The following is a 22,542-nucleotide window of genomic DNA, read 5'->3' as shown; positions in this document are numbered from 1 at the left end:
AATAATTAATTTAGTTTATATAATATTATTATTTATTTCTAGAATATCATTTGTATACAATTACACTTTAATTATAGAATCTTACATGTCGTAAGATGATTTGTGTTGACTTCAAGTTCGGGTCAGTTATATCCAACCTTCTTTTGACCTTTTATTTTCAACAAATGGAAATTATATGTTAGTAGGGTACAAAGTTTACAAGTTTAATACAGTGCTCCATTATACTTTACCTGTTTATTATTGTGGGCTATTGAGGATTGCACCTCAATCGATAAACAAAATCTACTGGTTGCATAGGTTGATGGTCTAACAATTGCATCCTATCAGTAGGTAAATTAAAAAAAATTATTAATTTTTAATTTAGTAACATGTTTAACCATACAGTTTAAACCAAATCTTTTTATACCCTCATAATAGAGTTTCCTTTCTCGTGTTTCGACAACCTTTCAATTACCTCCTCCTCATCTATTGACTGTATAACATTGTCGATTATATCGTCTGGATCTTCAACAGACTATTACATGTCATAAACAGTACACAAGATATCATGTATTGTTAGGATCTAAACTATAAAGTTCAGTTCATTGGTATTTTATTACCTTGTAGCATATGTTTCCTCTCCCTTCTGTCTTTGACCTTTCTGGTTCTTTCACTTTAGATTCTTGCGATTTTTGGGTTACCATATTAGGTAATATGGTTTGTCGTTCTTTATTCCCTGTTACTCCATCTCCTTCATGTTCATCATCTCTCTTTGGCTTTAATTTTTCAACACCACAAGCTGTGTCAAGATTTGGATTGTCTTGATTATCTCCTTATCATCTTCCATATTATCCAGTTTCTTTGTGAATTCAGATGTCGCCTGTTTGTATGTAAGCGTTATTCAGCTTTTTGTATGGATTAAATAACTATATTGTAATTATAGAACGTACCACAAAGACTTCACCGGTATTTTAAGTATATCTATGCTCCTTCGTTTTTTTCATTTGTTCCAATATCATATTCATTTGTATATCCATGAATTCAACCATTTGTTGCCTCAAGGAGTCTTGGTTCTTCATCACAACCTGTTGATTTTCATTGGTTTTTTTATTTATCATCTCTTGATGTTTCTCCATTCTCTCTAGTTGCTCTGTAATATGTTCGATCTCTATTGATTTGTTAGGCTTCTATTAATCGTGAGGTCCACTACATGTGTTTTTGGTTTTTTCTTTTGAAGTTCCAATTCAACTTTTTGGATTACCTTTTTCTCTTTTTCCAGGAATGGCTCAAACCATGGAATTTTCATTTCTATAGGAGTGGCTAAGAGTGGACAAATTTCGAGCTACAAAACATAATGAAGAGACAAAAACTATTAGTAAACATTTTATTACTTAGACTGTTATACAAATGTTACCTCTGGTGAATCGAAAACCTTCTTCTTCATGTGCCTTCCATTTTGGTTGGCTATCAGCAACACAATTTATTATTCTTGGAAGATTCATATTAACTCTCCTTGCAAAGCAGTTTTGTCCAGTACTAAGGGTAGGTATGACTTCGTATGCCATGCTACCCTCCTAATGTTAATTCTATAGCACACTTAGCATATATGGCATTATGCATCACATCAACCAGAAGGTCAAAGGCCAATCTACCCCAAAGATAATTTCTAAAAAGCTCCTCATCATCCACCATCAAGATACGGTTAATGTCTACATATACAGTATCTTGTTTTGGTAGAAAGAAACTCTCCAGGATATATAGCTGGGCCATTTTTAATTGGTCACTATCGGAATCACCCTTGCTAACCTTAAAGCTTAGATTGAAAAACCTTCTCATAACTGTCTTTTCTCCTTAAGAATACAAGTCTCTAATATGATCATCCCCTTTAATCTTCTCCCTATCTATGTTAGGCAAAGGTCCACAATTTAAGCTTGTAATTAGAACAAATTCTCTAAAGGTCAAAATTTAACACCTTCCCTCCTATTAAGAAATTTAATTGTGAGGAAGATTTAGGCTTGCATTGTCTCAGAATCAAGTGCACCAACACTTGGGAAGACTGATTTGGTATGGAGAAGTCAAGGAAGTGACCAAATGGAGTTTCCTTTAATTTTTCTAGAAGGGATCCTAAAATTCTCTCCTTGAGTACCTCAATTACCTTTGATTTTCCTAGTAGGTTTATCTGTATGGGTTCATCTCACTTTGATTTTGGCATTAAATACAATGCATCCTAAAAAAACCCATAATAAACACTTGTGTTATAATATTATAATGTTATTATATTCTATTAGAGGTTTGATAAATATACCATTAAACAATACATTGGTTTTATTATAGGGGATGGTTAATTTGGTAGATTAATTAAGGTGTAATTATATTGTTTTCATCATAAAACATACAACAACGCTATGTTATTCTTACTTATATTTCATCATAACTACTCATATCGAAACATAACTTAAATTTATTTGCATCCAACTAGTCATATTACACCATATTTGTAGTTTATATTCGGCCTCCAACATACAATTAACAAAATTGTTAGTTATAATAAAAATTATTGTATGTAGTACATATTGGGGTTGATGCCCTAAAGTCTCGTGTTCTGTAGTTTGTAAACAGTACATACGAACACCTGTGATTGTTAATATATGATATTTACTTCACATCTTATTGTTTTGCTCATTTACTTGTTTTAATTGCTTTACCACAAACTAATAAACATCAAATCCCTGGTTATCTGTATGTGACTTAAGCATGTATGTGGTGACATACAAGTGGATCATGTCTTGAGTGATAACTAAAATGGTCTGTAGTATATGGATATAGGAGGGAAACCTTATCCTAGTAATGCTACAGACGCGACCCGCTTTGTGGAATGGTCACAAGTGTTGTGACTTGCCACAGATGATCTGATCCTGATCATTCATGTTGGGGATATGCGAGCAGAGGTGTCCTATACAAAGAGTTTGTATAAGACCTGACCATAGAGTGTTAAGTCTCGTTATATAACACCGTTCATAACAGAGACTTCACTTCACTAGGATGACCATAGGTAACATGACCTCAATCCTGAGTGAGTTGGGAACTCCTGCCATTGAGAACGGTCTTTTGATTTGTATAGGTGTGAGTGGCCAAGTCGCCAATTCAAACCTACCATTTTGGGGATACATCTGATTTAGGAGCTGGGAACTCAATTACACAAGAAGGAATTCACTCCTTTCCCGACGCAGGGGTAAATAGATAGATGGCTCCCTTAAGGGTTGATTCCGGAGCTTGAACGATGTGGCGCCACACACCTTCTCTTGGCCCGAGAGGTGTTCACACGTAGTTGGACTATGTTGTATTATTCATTAAAGGAATCAATGATACTTAAGGAGTGAGATGTAACTACAGGGGCAAAACGGTAAATTGGCCCAACTGTACTTACGAGCATCTGTGAAGGGTCATCATATTCATGATTGAATATATCCAATGGACACAGAAATATATCTGTGGTAAGAAGAGTTCAGTTGTTGGTCTTTAGTGGAATCACTGACAGTTAACAGATGGTAAATCTCGTGGCTAAAAAGTTTAGTCAGCTATTCACGTACCGTTAGAGCTTCGAGCCACAGGTCCATTAGGTCACCTGGGTAGCTTGTTAAAATCGAGAACCAGTGTTTGGGTTAATTTGAAATGTTCAAATTGACAAGAGGAAGTACAATTATATATGATATAATTGGAATGGCTAATTATATATGATATAATTGGCTAAATGTATGAGATACATTATTTTGGAGGAAATTAGATATAAATATGATTTATATCAAATATAGAAAAATACTATAGTAGATATATGATATCAAACTATAGGATATAAATATAATATGATTATATTTATTAAATAAATTAATTGATTAATTATTGTTAATTAACTAATTTTCATGTTTTGTAAGTGGGAACATGGGCACCGAAGGTTAAGGTAATCGGCGGAATACAAGTTGTTTTTCATTTTCAATTTGTGAATTAATTCAGTCGTACAAAAGAAACCCGACTGATCGTCGAGAGCCTATACGATAGATTCTCAGTCTAAACGATCGTCTAATTCACGCGTTCCTTAAACGATCGTACATCAGTTTCCTAAACGAACGTCTAGTTTTTCCTAAACGATCGTGTAGTTTTACTATACGATAAGCGTCCCCGCTATACGATAGCGAAGTTCTTCTCGTGCACGCTTGTCATCTATACAATTTCTTTTCCTCCGTCTTCTACCAAACTCATCAGAGCCCACTTTCTGGGTTTTTGATGCCGAGGATACCTGGGTCTCCCTATTGGTGGTGTTGTCCTCGACTTCTTGTTCGTATACGTTCGGATCGTATAGTATCAGACGAGAGACTCGCCGAGGTGCTGGTAGATCGGTGGAATTCTTCCACTGCTGTGGGTTCATAGATTCTAAGATTATCTTCCTCTGGTAATGAACCCCTTCTCTATGCTTTATTGTATACTGAGCATGCTGTTGTTGAGTTTTATTATGTATAACTGTTATTTTAGAATGTATATCGTTTATATTTCAGTCACTATGAAAATCGGAGTGATCTAAACCCACTCATGGAATTCTCGTTTTTGAGATCCTTTAATACAAACCTCACTACTTTCTTTATCTATAATAACTTTTCGATCTTCCCATTTTTTCTTATTTCCTTTTCCATTTTCCTTTTTAACAAATGCCTTCAAGGATTAACATTCTATTAGAATTTTGTATACATCAGACTATTTTATAAATTCACTTGAAAAACATTACCTTTTTTTTTTATTTGTTTTCTTCAATGGGGAGTCTTCTGGTTGTGATGTTATTTCTTCGTGGTTTTTTTATGTCCCTTTAATCTCCTCACTGTTATCATTTTCAACATATTCTTCTATGTATTCTTGATTTTCTATTTCCTCTATTGTCTCGTTCTGTGTTAGTTTCATATTAGAATGATTCAATTTGAACATAATTATGGCCTAACTCTATTATTTCATACCTTTTACTCTTCAATATCTTCTTCATGTTTGTCGATGTTACTTAATCTTGTGATTCTTTTACCCTTTATTGGCGCTTTTACATTTTGTAAAACAACATAGATATGATTTCAAGGCATCTATTTAACAATTGTTATATGAAGAAGTATGAAACTTCAGTTACCTTTGAATTTGTTTTTGTCCTCTTAGGTGTTTCGCTAACATTAAAGGTCGTTTTACTCTTTTCTCTTTTCTTAGCTTGTCTTTTCTAGCTATTTCTTTCAACTGAAAGACTTTCCATTGTGGTATTTGGTCTCTATATCAATGCAAACAATCAATTCATAGTTCTATTTATACAACTTACAACTAAATAATTACACTTTGGTTATATAACATTGTTTCTATAATCTATCGCATATAATATATATAAAACAACCTTCTTATTGAAAATACAAATGTACCTCCTCGTCACTACTTGAAGAGTGGACTGATTCAGTTTTTTGGGACTTTCTTCCAATTATCCCTGCAGCACGCAATCGGTCACTACTTCTCGTATTCTGTTTTGCCTTCTCTTTTACCATCCCTTTTAATAACAAAAACAAGATATTGTTTTTAAAATGGATCCATATTTTATGTTGGTGATCCCTTAAAAATTGGACAGGATCTTATTTTTTAAAAGAAAAAATCAAAACAAATATTAAAGTATTTTGAATATAAAAAAAATCTCGCATGTAGTGAAGAGTATGTATGTCGAACCTTTTATTTTAGCGTGGAAGATTTAAAAAACAGAGAGTTGTTGTCGAAATCTTAATCCATTAATTTGTTCAGTTTGAACACTGTATACGACTGGAACATCTCCTATTGACTGTCGGAGCACCTATGGATCCCAAAGAGAAGAAGCTTGAAGATGGAAAAGTCGGAGCACCTCCTAATAAAGGTCGGAGCACCTCCTATGGAAGAGCAGAAGCTTGAAGATGGAAGGATTAGGAAGAGGAAAAGTTAGGATGGGGAAGCAGGAAATTCCATGGGAAGAGAATATGACAAGAGGAAAAGTTGAGTGTAAGGTTGGTTTTTGGGGAAGATAAATGTGTAGTGGGTTTTAAAAGCGTGTTGGTAGTTTTGGGTGGGTATAATTAGATTGTATCTAATTTTTTTTTTTTCTGTCTTATCAAGAATTATATCTATGTGGTAGGAGTAGTTTGGACTTTTAAATTATTTATTTATTCCGATTTTCTATTTTTACAAATGGAAAGTAGATTTGCTAATTGTCCAAATGAAAAGTTAAATAATGCTATTTTTCTTGTTACCCCTAAAAAAATTATATTTTCTCTCTCTTCCCTCTTTTTTTTCTTCCTTCTTCTTCTTTAATCATGATTTTAAATTTATAATATCATGCCAACATTTAAAGTAGGGAAAAAAAAGTACTCATGGACCTTTTAAAAATTATTCTTAAAAGTTTGAATATAAATGAGTAATATTCCTATACATGCTTTCATGTTTGACTTTGCTATTCAAAATAGATTATAGACACATGATCTTATCAGTAGGTGGTGTTTTGATGTTTATAGAGTATATGTTTGGTGCACTGGTGATGTTGAGACTAGAGACCATTTATTCTTTGATTGCCTTGTTAGCGTGACTATCTAGGAGGACATGCTCTTCTGAGGAGCATGTTCTCACATGATTGCTTATTAGGACGTAGAGCTCAATTGGATTAGGGTAGGCAATCGTTTGAGACATACGGTCTGGAGAGTCACATGGTGTGTTGCTATATATCATATTTGGTGTGGACGTAATCTTTGTGTCCATGGATTTACTTTGCATCCTCCTTAGATAGTTAGTCAGGTTGTGCGGTCTGAAGTTTTTCATTGTTGTTCTCGGTGACTTGGGGCTTTTATTGAGGGGACTCAAATAAGTTCACCTCCTTGAGATATTTTTCTAATTGTGTGTGTTTTTTCTATGTAGGAGTGTAAATTAGTCGAGTCAAATTTTCTTTAAAACTGACCCGATTCGATTCGATTTCGTACAGACAAGACATGAAACCGACCTAATTCAATTTGGATCTGAAGTGGGTTGGGTTGGATCAATCTCAATTTTTCTTCTTCTTATTTAGTAAACTACTTATTCTTCTTATGTGGGCAAGAGTGTGGGAGGGGATATGGGCTGCCCATAAATAAAACGAGAATGAAAGAAACTCTAATTTCAAGTGGTTTGATTTGGGTAAACTGAGAATTGAACCGACTTTTTGAATTTTGATAAAATTGACCCAAATTGAATTCGTCCCACCGATTCAACTTGGTTTTTTTACACTCCTATTTCTATTTATTTGTTCTTCTCTTAATTCTTTTGATTATATTTGTATTTTGATTGTACCTTGACCTTAAGCTATAAGTTTCATCTCGTTGCAATTCCATATCTTTGAGTGAAGAAAAAAAAAGATTAAAAGAAAAACAAACCCCTGGATGAAAACTCAATACCAAGAAAGGGTAAATTTCGCTTTGGTTATTTATTAAATTATTATACACAATTTCTTATTTACATTTGTTATTTTTCCTTAAACTAATATTTCATATTGAAGACCGTTTGTGAATGAAGAACCAAATTTTAAGTACTATTTTTCTTAAAGGTATTATATTAAAAAAGAGGTAGAAGGGTCGAACTTCTAACTTTGAAGTTAATAGTACAAACATGACGTAATTGAGTACAATTTTCAACCAAGGAACATAACTCTTTCTTTTTTCTTTGTTTTTTTTTTTTTTTTTTTGAAAAAAAATATTTCTTTTGACAAATATAAATGGCACAACGGAACTGATAGAGCAAATGGGTTACAAACAATCCATACTAAATTGGTTGACCCTACAAGTTCGGACCAATGCATCGTGGCAGAAGTTGAGAGGCCAAGCTTGCTGACTTGTCATTATTTGGTTGGTCCAATGACACAAAATCAAGAGACATGTCACAAAATGTTTTTAATCCAAATTAAAGATGAGAAATGAGAAAACCCAAAAGAAAAAAGAAAAAAGAAAACTTAGATTAGCATTTTAGAGGCGAATAGGGAAGTGCAGGGACTCATTACCGTCCGCCATGGCTGCTCGTAAGAGAGCTTCTGCAAACCCATCAGTAAAAGAACCTTCTCCCAACGAAATTGAAAAAACCCACCATAGCAAATCCGCAATAACGGATGATCCGCCCATTGCGCCACCCAAATCAGGTTTTGTCTTCAAGCTCATTCTCTTTTTCTCTGTCCCATACCTGTACCTCATCTTCTACTACTACAAGATCGATTTAGAGCTCAGAAGATCAATCATCATCAATGCCGGACTCAGTCTCGCTGGGTTCTTTGTCACTCTGCGAATGATACCCGTTGCCTCCAGATACGTTATTAGACGTAATTTATTTGGCTATGATATCAACAAGCGGGGTACTCCTCAAGGCGCTGTCAAAGTGTAGGTGATTTCTATTCATAACTATTATTAGATTTAGTCATTTTGTGAACATGAAAAGGTTTTTTGCTAACAAGATATTTTGTTTAGTTTGATTTAACTTTCTGGGTGACTTCTCGTTCCGAATCTTGATCAATTCTGTGAATGCGGCGTAAACTTTTAGTTTAAGTTAAGTTTTGGAATTGTTTGTATAGTTTAATTTGGTCTAACTTTGGATTTTTGGTGGTGCGCTATGGATTAGATAGGTTTTCATTGTCTATAGGGTGGATGGACCTTTCTAAGTTCTTTGTGAGGAAGATAGTTTAAGGCTATATTGTAAACAGAATACCTTGAAGCTTGAACTTTGACTTCTTTTTTAAAGGTGCCCTATTATTATTATTATTATTATTTTAAAGTTGCAGTGTTGTCCTTGAAATTTCATATATGTTTTAAAACTACCTTTGGAATAGAAATCCTTTAGAATGTTGGACAAAACATTGTTGTCCTGGGTAAGATGCTTGCCCATATTTAGTCTTGAAAGAACGACAATTAAACATGTCGTCTTTTCTCAAACTATTCTAATGGTTTTTCTACTCCAAGAGTAATTTTGAAATTTTTATGATATGTCAATGTTAATATTGTAACTTTTGCAGAAATAGGGATATTTTTTAAACAAAGGGCAAATTTCAGTTTTTTTGTTTGTTTGGTTTTTTTCTTAAAAAAATTAGTCTTAAGAAAAACAATAGTGAAATGGTTTAAAAGAAAAAAAGATTATAATGCTTCTTCTTTTTATGTGGAATAGCTAAATTAAGTAGAGGTGAAAAGTTTTATTTACTCCCTTGTTACTGAGAACGAGGAGTATGAGTGAGTGGAATATTGAGAGAAGTTGTGTCTCTTATGACTTGTATGCCTCTTTCTAGTTACTAAACACTTCATTGATGCTTTGGATTTACATATAATAGGATGGTTTTTAAACCCTCATGTAAGGGGTAAGGTGTCTGGTCATGATGCTCTCATGTTGGCTTTCTTTTAGAAGTGTTGAGATGTCATGAAGGAGGATTTTTCAAGCTTCTTGATGAATTTCATGTGAGGGCCTCAAAAGTTACAGCCATGAAAGATCTACATTCAGCAAAGCAGAAGGCTTTAGAGTGAGCGGTTTTAGGCGATTAACGCAATGGAAAATTCATACAAAATCATTGCAAAAGCTTTAAGTTGTTAGAATGTGTGAGGTCAAGGTGTAGTCTCGGACGATCTTTAGGAATCATTGAAGCCTTTGTGGCAGGGAGATAAATTCTTTTGGAGGTTCTTATAGCCAACAAAACTGTCAAAAAACTACAAGGCTCATAAGATAGTAGATGTTTCCTTTAAGATGGATCTCTAGAAGGCTTCCTACTCCTATTCACAAATATATCTATAAGCATTTGTGTGGTAAAGCCTTGTTGAAGAATGGCTTTGAGTTTAAATGGAGAATTTGTGTTTAAGATAGTAATCCCTTGCCTTTGTTCCTTCTACTAGGGTTGGTGGTCGTTCTTAGTAGCGACGGATAGAGGCCTAGTTGAGGCTTTCTCGGGGAAGATATTAAGGATGATACCATCTTTTTGCTCTGCCCTGCCACCTGTGTGTGTTGGAAGGAAAGATTCCTTTGTTTAAGTAAATAAAAGTTTTCTAGATTTTTGAGTTCATTCTTTCTCCTAAGGAGCCGTTTAGATCACAAATATTCTTTCATGGGAATAGATATTAAATATCTTGGATTTGAATGTCTGGGTTTTAAATGTCTAGGATAATTAATGACTATGTTTGGATATGCATGGATATGCAGGATAATTAATGTCTGGAAGTTAAATATGTATTACATTTACCAATTTTGTATATAAAACCAAAATTAAATAATTACTTTATTAAATGTAAGAGACCAATTGATGTAGTCATTAATTAAATTTAACATTTTTAATTTATTGTTATATAAATTAATTATTTAATCAATTAAAATAAAAATAAATAAATACTTTTATATTAAACATGTATTAAACCTAATTAAATTAATTACTAAAAAATAAATTGGTATAAATTAATTATAATATTCATAATTTATATTAAATAGTTGAGATATCATAAAATATTAATTGTGAAGGTATTTGAAATTTATTAAGTCTCAATAATATATATATATATATATACTTGATAATTAATCAAATTAATTTTAATGAATAATTGATATTATTTTATTAATTATTTAGTTTATATTTTCATTGTTCATCTCCCAAACATAAAAATCTCACCATTTTGCAGGATAAGTTCCCTGGATAATAATATCTTGGGTTTTAAAATTTGAAAGTCTGTGAAACAAACAAGGATATTAAATGTCTGTCTTAAATCCCATAAAACCCTGCGAAACAAATGGGGCATTAGAAAAAGCAAAAGCAGCAAGTGTTCTTTGGTTGTGGTTAATTGCTTGCTACTATAAGCTTGAATATTTTGGCTTATTTAGTGATGTGTGGGGTTTCTTCATTGCCTCTTACCTACTAAGGTCTCTTATGGATATGATTCCATATCTACAACTTATTGGGATTCATCTAGATGTGGAATCTTAGCTAGAGAAGAAATCTCAAAATTGACAAAATAGAGGCGAAGATGTCCTTGATGACTAAACTGAACCTTTGTTGTCTTCATTTAGAAGATGAGGCAAGAGAGGTTAGAAGTTCAAGGTTCAAAGCTTGAAAGGTTTGTCGTTTTTAAATAATTGTAAGCTAAGGTCAAAGAATTGAGAGTTTCCAGAAAAGCAAGGATGGTGGTTAATCATTCTCGTTTGATGTTATAATCGGGGATTTCTTTTGTTTTCCTTTTTTTTTTTTTTTGTTATGGCCCATCTCTTTTCCAGTTTGTAGATGCCAGGTACAAGAGTTGGATCTTTTGTTTCTTTCTTGACAACCAGTGTATCAGGGGCCACAAGAGTTGGATCTTTTGAAGAACATTGAAGAATGTTTGGCAAGTTTGCGTCGTAGTAGGTAGCTAAAATCTAAATACAAACTTATGGAGAAATAGAAGAATTAAAGAAAAAATAAACTTGAAATAATGGAGTAAAACAAGAAGGAAAGTTTATGTGGCAAGCTTGCTTCTTTGTTGTTGTTTGGAGGATTTGGCTTGAGAGAATTAATAGAGTTTCTAAAGGAATGAACATTTTGTGTAGGAGTTATGAAGAGTCATTGGGTTTAATACCTCGGTTTGGGTCTTGGTGGTTAAGGTTTATTGTAATTATCAATTAGGTCTTGTTCTTTTGGATTGAAGTCCTTTTTTGTAGTTCTTTCAGTTCCATTTGTTGGGCTGTTTTTTTGTGTGTCCTTGAATATTCTTTCATATTTTTTAATGAAAGCGTAGTTTCCTATTAAAAAAAGAAGGAAAGTTTGATATAAGGAAGTTAGATTTTGGAAAGTAGAATTTCTTGATTGAGTGGAGAAAGGGAGATCCTTGCCAAAGTATTATTGAAGCAGAAACTTTTCGCATTATGGTAATGTGAGGGAAGCATTACTTGCAAATGAGTGAATTATCTTGTCTAAAGGGATGACAATGCAGGGTTTTCTTTTTTCCCATTCACTATTTGGCATTGAGAAGGAAAATGAAGGATCTCATTTTGGGATTATCATGTGGTGGGGAAGATATAGTGAAAGATACAGAGTTGTAAGAGGAAGTAGTTGGTTTCTTGAGGAGGTTGTACACTAAAGTTGAGGGGTAAGGTCAATTCTTAAAGGGCAAAATTGGCCACAGATTTCTGGAGAGGAGAGATATTTACTGGAAACACCAGTCATATTTGATCTCGAATCTATGATCAACTCTTGTATGCCATTCTCATCTCAATTGCTTGTTTCTTCCTCTCCCTTATCTCACCTTTTCCACCCCAAAATTTAGAAGGTTAACATCTCTAAGGTCTATTTTTTTCATTGGTTGGTTGCACATGAGGAACTAACACCATGAATCTTTTCTGGAGGTTTTGGTCTGTAGTCTTGGGCATAAAATAGTTTATTCTTCATAAATAAGTATCTGAGCTAAGTTATGGATCACATTCTTAAATGCTATTTTTCCAAGAAGATTTAAGACAAGTTTTGGATATTTTTGCACTTAGCTTGGTTTTGAACAGGTATTGTGATGGAGAATGAGTTCTTAGGCAGTCCTAGGGGAACAGGAATCAGGAGGGTTTTAAAGGGATAGGATAGAAGGGTGTTGGGAGGAGGTTTGGCGCGCTGAAGTACCAGACCATATTCTTTTGTAACTATCCTTTGTCTTTTATTTGAAATTTTTGTAGGGATCCTCTGTTTTGGGCTTGCAGGCAATATTTTTGTAATTTTCAAAACTTGATATTCGTTAAAAGAAATATTATGAATGATATTTTAGGGATATATACCCAGGCAGTTATTGAATTCATGTAACCAATAATAACAACATTAGATAGTTGATAGTTTTATTGTGGTGGCATATATAAATAAGGTGGCAAATAAAAAGGCCCACTTTCTTTTCTGTTTTTGGATGTTTACTTCTGTGAAGAATTTGTTTTTAACTCATGATGTTTTCTTAACTTTTTGTTATGATATATCTATATTTGCTAGTTTTAAACCACATATACCTTTGGATGCACTTTCTGATACTTCAATGTTTTGCAGACCTGAGTCGCTTGGAATTGTTGTGGGGATTTCCTTCTTGGTCTTGGCAATTGTGTTTCAGTATTTTAACTTCACATCAGACTCAAATGTGAGCGCCAAGCTTTTAAAGATTTTTGCCATTTAAATTTGGATTAGCAGATGAAAAAATGATTATATCATGTCATTGGTGCTGGGCAGTTCACTTCTTCTGTTACATGGCGATGGACTTACTCCTTCCTATTGAGTAGATTTCAGTTATTCTTTTCATTATTATTTTTTATTGAATTATTTGCTATAATGATTCTTTAATTTATTCTTTGTATTTTGGTGGGAGTGGGGAGATGTTAATCATAGAAGCCTAAGTTAATCTCATGCTCAACTTTATCAAGCAAGCTTTTGCATAAGTTTTGTCAAACTTTATCTGTAACTTTTTCAAAGATTTAATTGTTAAATAATATGCAGTGGCTTGTTGAGTACAATGCAGCCTTGGCATCTATTTGCTTCATGACTTTGCTTGGATTTGTAGATGATGTTCTCGATGTGCCCTGGAGAGTGTGAGTATTTTCTACTCAGTTTACTCAATTGCTTGTTCCAATTCTAATCATGATCCTCTAGCATGGTGCTTAGTAATGTAAGACTTTAGTTTATTCTGACATGCTGTCTCTTATTTGTTGTAAAGATCAGGAAACTGCTACTGCCATCGTTTGCTGCTCTTCCTTTGTTGATGGCTTATGCTGGACACACTACTATTATAATCCCGAAGCCTTTGATTCCATACCTTGGAATGGATGTTTTAGATCTTGGTAAGATTTCAGACAATATTTTTGTGTTGGAGATGGAATGCATGGGCGCATGAGTATGCACATGTGCCTTGTAGTGATTGTCACATGAAAACTCCAGATATGCCCCTTAAGAGGTGCTGTTCAATATTGATCCAATGCCACAAGTCTTGGAGTATCCTAAAATTCAGTTATGTTTGTTTGATTCTCTTGTTCTCTTCAGTTTTTCCCTTCAATTTTGCCCATTTCTTCCATGAGTCAAAGATAAATAGGATATCTCGTCCTTGAGCAATGAAGCCTTTCAAGATAAAGAGGAGGTTTCTAAATGAGATTTGGTTAACCTTGGAGCCTTGGACAAGGAGAGTGCTCCTATGGGCAATTAGCTTAAGCTTTTGGCGTTAGTGGTTATTTAATGTGGTATTGGAGTAGGAGGTTTTGTGTTCAAACTCTTGCAATATTTTTTTTCTCATTAGTATTTATTTCCACTAGTTGGAGCTTCTCCAATTTTTCAAGCCACAAGCGAGAGAAATATTAAAGTTTTGATATAATTAAATTTACCATAACATATCAGTTTAAGCTCTTGGGTTTAGTGATTTTTTTTATGTGATTGGTGGATGGTGGGATTGCCTCTAACTTGGTTTCTTAAACCTTCCTTAGCTTCGAACCGTTTTCACCAGGATAAGACTATTGAAAGGGTTTGATGCTCTAGAAGTTTGTTTCCCTTGTTTTACGTATGATTTGGTCATGTGTAGGATGTCTATCTCAATCTTAGAGATTGGAATGAAAACAACCCATGAAATAATGTTTGTAGGCCTTTTTGTATTCTTTCACCATTCTCAATTTTCAATAAACGCTCCTTTTTTTTCCTTCAATTTAATTGTTAAGTTTTGAACCTCATAAACCCACTATAGATGTTAACTAGCGAGGTTTAAAGTATAATTGTCCTGTTTGGTTTGTATGTTGATGTGAATGTCCTAGATACAGGGTCCATAAATTTTGCCATTTATTTTAATTTTACACTATTGGTATAGGGTTCTCATGTGTATACCTGAAATATGTATGACTCTAGAGAATGAAATAAAATTATGCTTCTTTGAGAACAATTGCTTCATTACGTGGCGCCAGGAACTTTTTTAAGGATAAGAACCAGTGCTTGATTGCATGTAGACTGGCCCTTTTAAACTAATATGTAGCATGAAGCTTGTGTACTAATTTAGATAAAGTATCACTTGTTTGTACGGTGACTACACAAGTCTCTACTTCCTAGGCAGTCTGTTAACTCATTGGTAACTTCAGTTATTATTTCTTTTGGTGTAAAGCTGCCAAGGGTAATGTACTTGGTTTGCATTTTGAATGAGTTCTTGTTATAGTCCTAACTTAGATTAGCTCTCCAACAATTTGTTGATGGAGGTACTAACTTCTACTAATCTATAATACACAGGATGGATATATAAGCTTTATATGGGACTATTGGCAGTATTCTGTACAAACTCCATTAACATCCATGCTGGTTTAAACGGTTTAGAAGTTGGGCAAACAGTTGTCATTGCATTTGCGGTAAGTACTGAATCTGCTGTAGTAAAGGGGTCAGTTTTCTTTTCTTGAGCATCACATATTTTAGCAATTTGCAGATCTTGGTTCACAATGTCATGCAAATTGGAGCATCGACAGATCCCGAGTACAAGCAGGCCCATGCATTTTCTATTTATCTCGTTCAACCCCTATTAGCCACATCCTTAGGCTTGCTCGCTTACAATTGGTAATTTATCATGTTTTACATTAATCCATGGTTGTACTAATTTTTCCTTGATGTTTACGTAACTCTTCTCAACACTTTCTGTTTACTTGCTTGATTTAGGTACCCTTCATCCGTCTTTGTTGGAGATACCTATACATACTTTGCGGGGATGACTATGGCTGTGGTTGGGATTTTAGGTCATTTTAGGTGTGTACTTTGTTAAGTATAATTTTATGAGTTAAGGCCCAAGTTTATGAAATTACTTCGAATATTTTACTCCATTTTTTTCGAGTATCCAGTGCAATTTATATCTCAATTCTGTCTTCAATCATATATCATATCCACGTGGATAAAAGTCTCCCCAATAGAACCCAAAAATGATTATACAATCAAATGACATTTGTTTGAAGATACTGTTTCAAGACTTGTCAACTATGAAAAGACATCCGCTAGTTCTTTGTCATGTCATGTGTTATGATTTTTTTGTCCTGTTTTTTTTTATCCATTGATTGATTGAGGAATTTCTTTTTACTCTATTTCCTTCTGCAGTGAAACTCTTCTGATCTTTTTTTTCCCTCAAGTTCTGAACTTCCTTCTGTCACTCCCCCAGGTTTGATCCTCTAATCTGTGTGTATGAGACTTATCTGTATGTGTTCATTGTTTAACGTGTTCGTTACGTGTTTGCAGTTATTTGGATTTGTTGCATGTCCACGTCATCGGCTGCCTAGGTATTCATTATCCTTCTTTTACTTGGAAAATAAAAATGAAAAAAAATTCTTGCTGCATAGTGTAGTCTTCTTATATCTTCTTGCCCTCAGATTTGATCCTCAGACTGGACTACTGACTGGAACAAACGATGGAACACTTGTGAACTTTTTCTTGCGAATATTCGGTAGAAAAACAGAGAAATCACTTTGCACCTATCTTCTTGTTTTCCAGGTGATTTTCTCACTTTTTCTGTTTTTCTTCTATACAAGGTTAGAGCGAATAAGAAAAGGAAGAATTGCTCCCCCTTAGTTCATCTTATATTCAAAAAAAACAAACTTAGAAGTTTAAGACTTTTGAAGTATTTAGGTCTCGTTTGGTAATTATTTTGTTTTTAATTTTTTGTTTTTGAAATTTATACACATTTTGTCCCAATTTCTTTACTATGATTTTCACTTTCTTTAATGAAATATTTGAATTCTTATTCAAAATCTAAAAACAAAAACCAATTTTTTGAAGAGAAATTTTCACAAATAGAAAAATGCCTAATTATTTACAAAAATGGTGAAAATAATATTGATTGACACTTCTATCAACCTCTATCAATGATAGACTCGTATTAGTTTCTATTACTGATAGTATCAATGATAGACTTAGTTTCTATCATTTAGACACTAATAGACTTCTTTAGCGTCTATCTGTGATAGACATTGATAATAATGTCTCACAACTATAACTAAATTTTGCCATTTGTGTAAACATCTTCCCTTATTTTTTAATTTTTGAAAATCACTCTTTTCAAAAACTATTTTTTTTAGTTTTCAAATTGTGGCTTGATTTTTGAAAACATTTGTAGAAATAAATATAACATTGAAATTTATAGGTAAAAGTAGAGTTTAGAAGCATAATTTTCAAAAAAAAAACAAAAAACAGAGTGGTTATCAAACGAGGATTTAATATTTTTAGAATCAAAATAATATAGAGAAAGTTCAAGTTAGAATATAAAACTGTCCTATGCGCTGCTTTTACTTGCATTGGTTTTTCTTTATTCAAAGAATATAAAAACCCCTTTGCTCTGAAAAAATCCCCTTTTCTTGTTCTTGCAAGTTTTGCTTTCAGGTTAACTTTTCCAGTAAGATAATGATTTGTTTGATCCTTCATATTTCAAATCAAATGCTGTTGTTTAAGAGTTAAATCACTAACTAAAAGACTCTAGTTACTGATTATATTCATTTTCATGTTTTGTTGTATATAATCTTCTAACATTCGTCTCGTCGAAGCAGGGCGTTTTCTGCTGCTTTTGTTTCTTGCTGAGGTATTTGCTTGCTGGATGGTATAAATGATGCAACAACACAATCTTTCATGTTTGAAGCTTTTCAGAATCACGCTGTCATTTTTCTTGTTGTAATACTTTATACAACGTTCTATCGAAAACGTAGTTGCGGGCAGAGTTTCGACGATTTTTCGAGAAGTTTGAAATGTATTCCGGAAAAGCATTTCCCCTCGTAGAAAACTAGAAAATGAGATGCTGTTCTAGAATGTCTCTTGACTAAGATATTGTATTATGACATGAGAGAAGGAAAAGAATATTATTTGGAAGCTTAGAAAGTTGGAATTTTATTTATACTTGACTGTGTTTCAAATCAAATATTTGCTCTTTATATTGTTGATATCTCCAATATAATATATATGGAGATCACATGAAAGTTTCTGAAGTTTTCTTTCTGTGTTCTTACTTTACTGCAGTTCGATTTATTTTGTTTTATTTTTTTAATTTTTTCTGAATTAAATATATGAGGTGAAGATTCAAACATTTAATGTTGATGATATGTTCAAATTGGCCAATTGAAAAATCTTAAATAATTATTTTAATTTTAATTTGAGATTTCAATTTAAACGAATAATTAATAAAATGTAAATTTTCATTATATTTAATTAATTTTGATTTTCTTAATCAAGAATAACATTTTCCAAAGAAGTGTTAATCAAACATAAGTCTCCAACATGCAAAATCAAGCCATATTCTAATGTATTTGATTCCTACAAAAGGATTAAACGGTTAAATAACATAAGAAAGCAAATTAATCATGAAAAATAAAGTCATATCATTCCGACAAAAGATGAGGTATTCGAGGATATGAGCAATCATCATTTGCATACAATTTTAGAGGAACGTTTCTTAACGATGATAAACAATAAACTGTAAAAGTGAATTTGACCTAGTAGTATTGGTAGAAGAGATCATATTAATTAAATAATTTAATTAATTTTAATATCAAATATTAAATTAATTTTATACAAATTCCACTATCATGAATCTCTATTCATGAATTTAGTGTTTAAATCATATTTAACTATTAATTGATTCTCTAATTATGTTTAATTCCAAAATTAAATGCGTAATTATATCACATATAATTACTAATTCCCTTAATTCTAATTTGAATGTTTCAAATTAACTTATCACGTTACTTTAAAACTAATCCATTTACGAGTTAGTAGGGGACCTTGTGGACTTACAGATCATGGGCTCCAACGATCCGAGATTAATTGGCTAAACTCTTTACACCAAATTAACCCTCATTCGTTAACTAATGGGTCACTCTACTAAAGCCCATAGTTACACTCCCATCATTGTAGATATATTATGTCCACTCGATTTAACCATGATTAGTAAGTTCACCCTTCACAGGTTGTTCGTAATAATGGTTGGGTCAATGAGAGGGTGGGGCCCCTTGTTCAAGACTCGGAGTCAGCACTTAAGGGAACAACCTCTATACTATCCTTCAAAGCAGGTAGGAGTGAAATCCATCTTGCACCCTATGTCCCAAGCTATCTAACCGGTCTTACCCCTGAAATGGAGGTTTATTGAGCCGGCATTGTTGAGCCAACCCTTACCTATGCAAATCTAAGGATAATCCTGAATAAACAGGAGTTCATAGTTAGCTCAGGATTAAGGCCAAGTTACCTAGGTCATCGCTATGAAATAGTCAATCTTAAATAGTAAACAATCTTATAAAGTAAGAGTGACTGATTTTGTGGTCCGATCTTATATAAACTCATTGCACAGGACGACCCCACTCCTCATGTCATAACATGTACGAATTAGGATCACATCGTCTATAGCACTTTGCAACTCTTTGTAACAACTACAGAGTGGGTCCCACCTGATAGTGTTACTAGAATAAGGCATCCAACCTTATTCATATACTATAGATCATTTTGACCATTTACTCGAACCTGATCCACTTTTATGTCTCCACAAGTTCAATTACTCATGTAATAGTCATGGATATTTTTAGTTTATTGGATTTCTAAAACAAAATGAGCAATTCATATATTCAATAACAACTTATTGCATTTTCAGAATAACTTTTATTGTTTACAAACCACGAGTTTTAGGACATAAAACCCAACAAACTCCCACTTGGACTAAAACTCCAGTGGTAACTTATATATCCAAATATATAATACTGACTTTATGAGTTTTATAGAGAAATACAATAAACTAGGGCATCCCATACCCATGGTTTACCATTCGGTATCCCAAACCCTGTTTTTCTCCCACTTGCCCTAGGCTATTAACATGGTATTGCTAGTCTTACTAGGTGATTCCCAAACACTTTAGCCGAGAGAATCATTGTAAACATGTTAGTGTATAATAGACTTCTTATTTAAACTATATGGGGAATGCATTTTATTCTCAATAATGACCAGGAAGTCATACTTTCCTCCCATTACATCGAGGTACTCTCAACTCTTTGAGTAAGATGCAACTAACCTGTCTAAACAACTCTTGTTTACAGTGTTTATTCAATAACTCTTTATTGACTTATTCAAGTTTTTATGGAAATAAATAATATAAGGTGATCCAGAACAATTTTCCAATAATTGGAATGATGTTGAGAAAACAATTTAAGGCAACTAGAAAGTTTTTCATTGGATTTCAAGTTCTATCAAATAGACCTAGAAATCTTTAAACTTTTTATACTTTGATCCAATCGAAGTATTTTTGTTCTTACCGAACAAGTTTTGTACACTGAACTTTTCAAGTGTTCTAAACTTATCATTTAGGTTAAATAACTATTTGCCTTTAATCAATTTCTAGTCATTTTATATATCTAAATATTTGCAAATGGCTTTTAACAGGTTGATTCTTAACAGAAGTTGCTATGAGATAGAACAAACATAATTTTCGAAAAATGAACATTTCATTTACAACAAAAAAATGAAAAATCAATTTCTAGTCTGCTTATTTTGCTTTCTCTACTCTCTTCTCAGCAAGATACTGAGGGCAATTCCTCTTCTAGCGTCCTTCCTTGTTGCAGTGGAAACACTTTCCTTTGTCTGCAGTGTTAGCCTTGTCTTTTCTCCTGGCGGTTTTCTTCTTCCCTTTCCCTTTGTTCTTCTTAACAGGAATACTCTTGCTTTGTGAAGAAGGAACAACATCAGGCTTTTTGAAGGACGTTCCTTTCTTCTCAGTGGTAGTAACGTGTACTTCCGCTTACAGACTTTTAGCTCTCATAATTTTCTAGGAAGCCTATAGCTCATTAAAAAGAGTAGTCATGCTGTATTCAATTTTATTCATAAGCGCGTTCGTGCAGAACTATAGAAAACTCTTCATAAGAGATTCTAGAATAAAACCGACTTGACTTCTCTCGTCAACGACAACGCCATTTACTTCTGCCACATTGAAGTGGACCATCATGTCCAAGACATATTCATGAACAGAGGCCCCTCTTTCATGCAGCAGTTGTAAACATACTTAATAGCATCATGCTTAAGGGAGAAGGACAGTTGTCCGCACATCCCTCGTAGAGATTCCATAATATCTTTGGTAGTACCTATAACCTCATGTTTCTTCGCCAAGACATCAGATACGCTGGTGAAGATATAAGCACGAGCTTTATCATTCGCCTTGATTCATTTATCGTACGCATCCCGAACAGTTCGGTTTGCGTTAGAGCTTAGAATGGGAGGACAATCCTCTGTTGAGAAAAATCGTAAATCGTCTATCACCAGTATAGTATTCAAATTTGATTTCCAAGTTGTGTAATTATCCCCAATCAGTTTATCAGACGCCAACAATTGGACTAGTGAACCTGTCATTCTGAAAAATATAAACAAATTATAAGTGAATTGCTTTTAAATCAATTTTTAGTAAAGTAATAATATACCCAAGATTATTTTTGCAACGATACTATGGCGAGACATTCTTGACTAAATACTATCCCCAGAATAACTCGTATTCTGATAGTCATTTAGTTACCCTTTTTGGTAAAAAATTACTAACTCTTTAATAATTCTGTAAGTGTAACTCTCTATTTTCAGACCTCAGAAGTCTGATCCCAACAATGCTCCTGAAGTTGGAAAGTCAAAGTTGAAACCAACTTTAAAAATTCTATCCATTTCTAGAGTTTGAGTTGTTCTGAATCCTATGTTAAGACCCTTCGAGGGGATAGCCGTCGTTAAATGACTAGCGAGGCCGACTTAAAGACGACAGGTAGGCGCAACATAGGAATCTCACGGTTCAAACCAATAGAAGAGACCGTAAGATATGTTGACACATATCCTTACCTACTTACTATGAACTACTTTCCCCATTCACTTTAGTCTTGATCTATGACAAATACTTTCCGAATGGAGGTCACTCCTAGGGTGACACGAAGTGCTGCACGGATCTCACGGTGGGAATTATATAGGGACATGAGAATTGAAATCAATATATCGTATATCTGATTTTCCATTGAACCGCTTCCCCTCATTCACCATGATCAATCACGCAAACACTTTCCGAATGGAGGTCACTCCCAGGGTGACGCGAAGTGCCGCATGAACCTTTTGGTGTGAACATCTTGAGAACGTGAAAATTTTAAAATCAAAACATCATATTTGATTTTAAAGTGAACGACTTCCCCCATTCATCAAAATCTAAATTCATGTAAACACTTACTGAATAGAGGTCACTCTCAGGGTGAAACGAAGTGCCACATGAATTTCGATTGTGAACTCTTAGGGACGTGAGAGCTATAAATAATCATATCATATGTGTTTATTGATCTCTCACTGAAGCGTTCTAACATATCATATACATTATTTGATTTTCACTGAAGTGTTCTATTAGCATATCATATATGTTATTAAACTCCCACTGAAGTGTTCTAACGATTAAACAAGGTATACATATCTTAGGTTTTTTTCGGCTAATTAAACAACCTAAGTCTAAGTGTTTTATCCAAGTATAACGTTTATAATTGGATTTAACTTACGATGTCTAGATGATAAACTAGTTTTAAAACCTCACATCGCTC

General features: G+C 33.5%; 1 protein-coding gene across 1 annotated transcript; it reads left to right on the top strand.

The window, feature by feature from the left end:
- Positions 1–7,774: 7,774 nt before the first annotated feature.
- LOC120074654 (uncharacterized) lies at positions 7,775–17,946 on the top strand. Its single transcript, XM_039027846.2, has 11 exons — positions 7,775–8,402; positions 13,031–13,118; positions 13,472–13,563; positions 13,694–13,812; positions 15,230–15,345; positions 15,420–15,547; positions 15,647–15,733; positions 16,076–16,136; positions 16,214–16,254; positions 16,345–16,465; positions 17,515–17,946. Exons 1-11 carry the CDS (start codon positions 8,041–8,043, stop codon positions 17,572–17,574), a joined length of 1,275 nt encoding a protein of 424 aa, XP_038883774.1. The 5' UTR covers positions 7,775–8,040; the 3' UTR covers positions 17,575–17,946.
- Positions 17,947–22,542: the final 4,596 nt, after the last annotated feature.

This window comes from Benincasa hispida, chromosome 3, assembly GCF_027475165.1.
Source record: "Benincasa hispida cultivar pf3 chromosome 3, pf3_genome.v1.1, whole genome shotgun sequence".
Taxonomy (NCBI): Eukaryota; Viridiplantae; Streptophyta; class Magnoliopsida; order Cucurbitales; family Cucurbitaceae; genus Benincasa; species Benincasa hispida.
The sequence above is the reverse complement of the archived record's forward strand: the minus strand, read 5'-3'. Positions and strand labels throughout refer to the sequence as shown.

Bases quoted from the DNA above. Each gene is read 5' to 3' on its own strand.
- LOC120074654 (XM_039027846.2), top strand. From the start codon at position 8,041: ATGGCTGCTCGTAAGAGAGCTTCTGCAAACCCATCAGTAAAAGAACCT. The intron at 8,403-13,030 runs GTAGGTGATTTC...AATGTTTTGCAG, and splicing joins CCTCAAGGCGCTGTCAAAGT to ACCTGAGTCGCTTGGAATTG. The intron at 15,734-16,075 runs GTGTGTACTTTG...TTCCTTCTGCAG, and splicing joins GGGATTTTAGGTCATTTTAG to TGAAACTCTTCTGATCTTTT.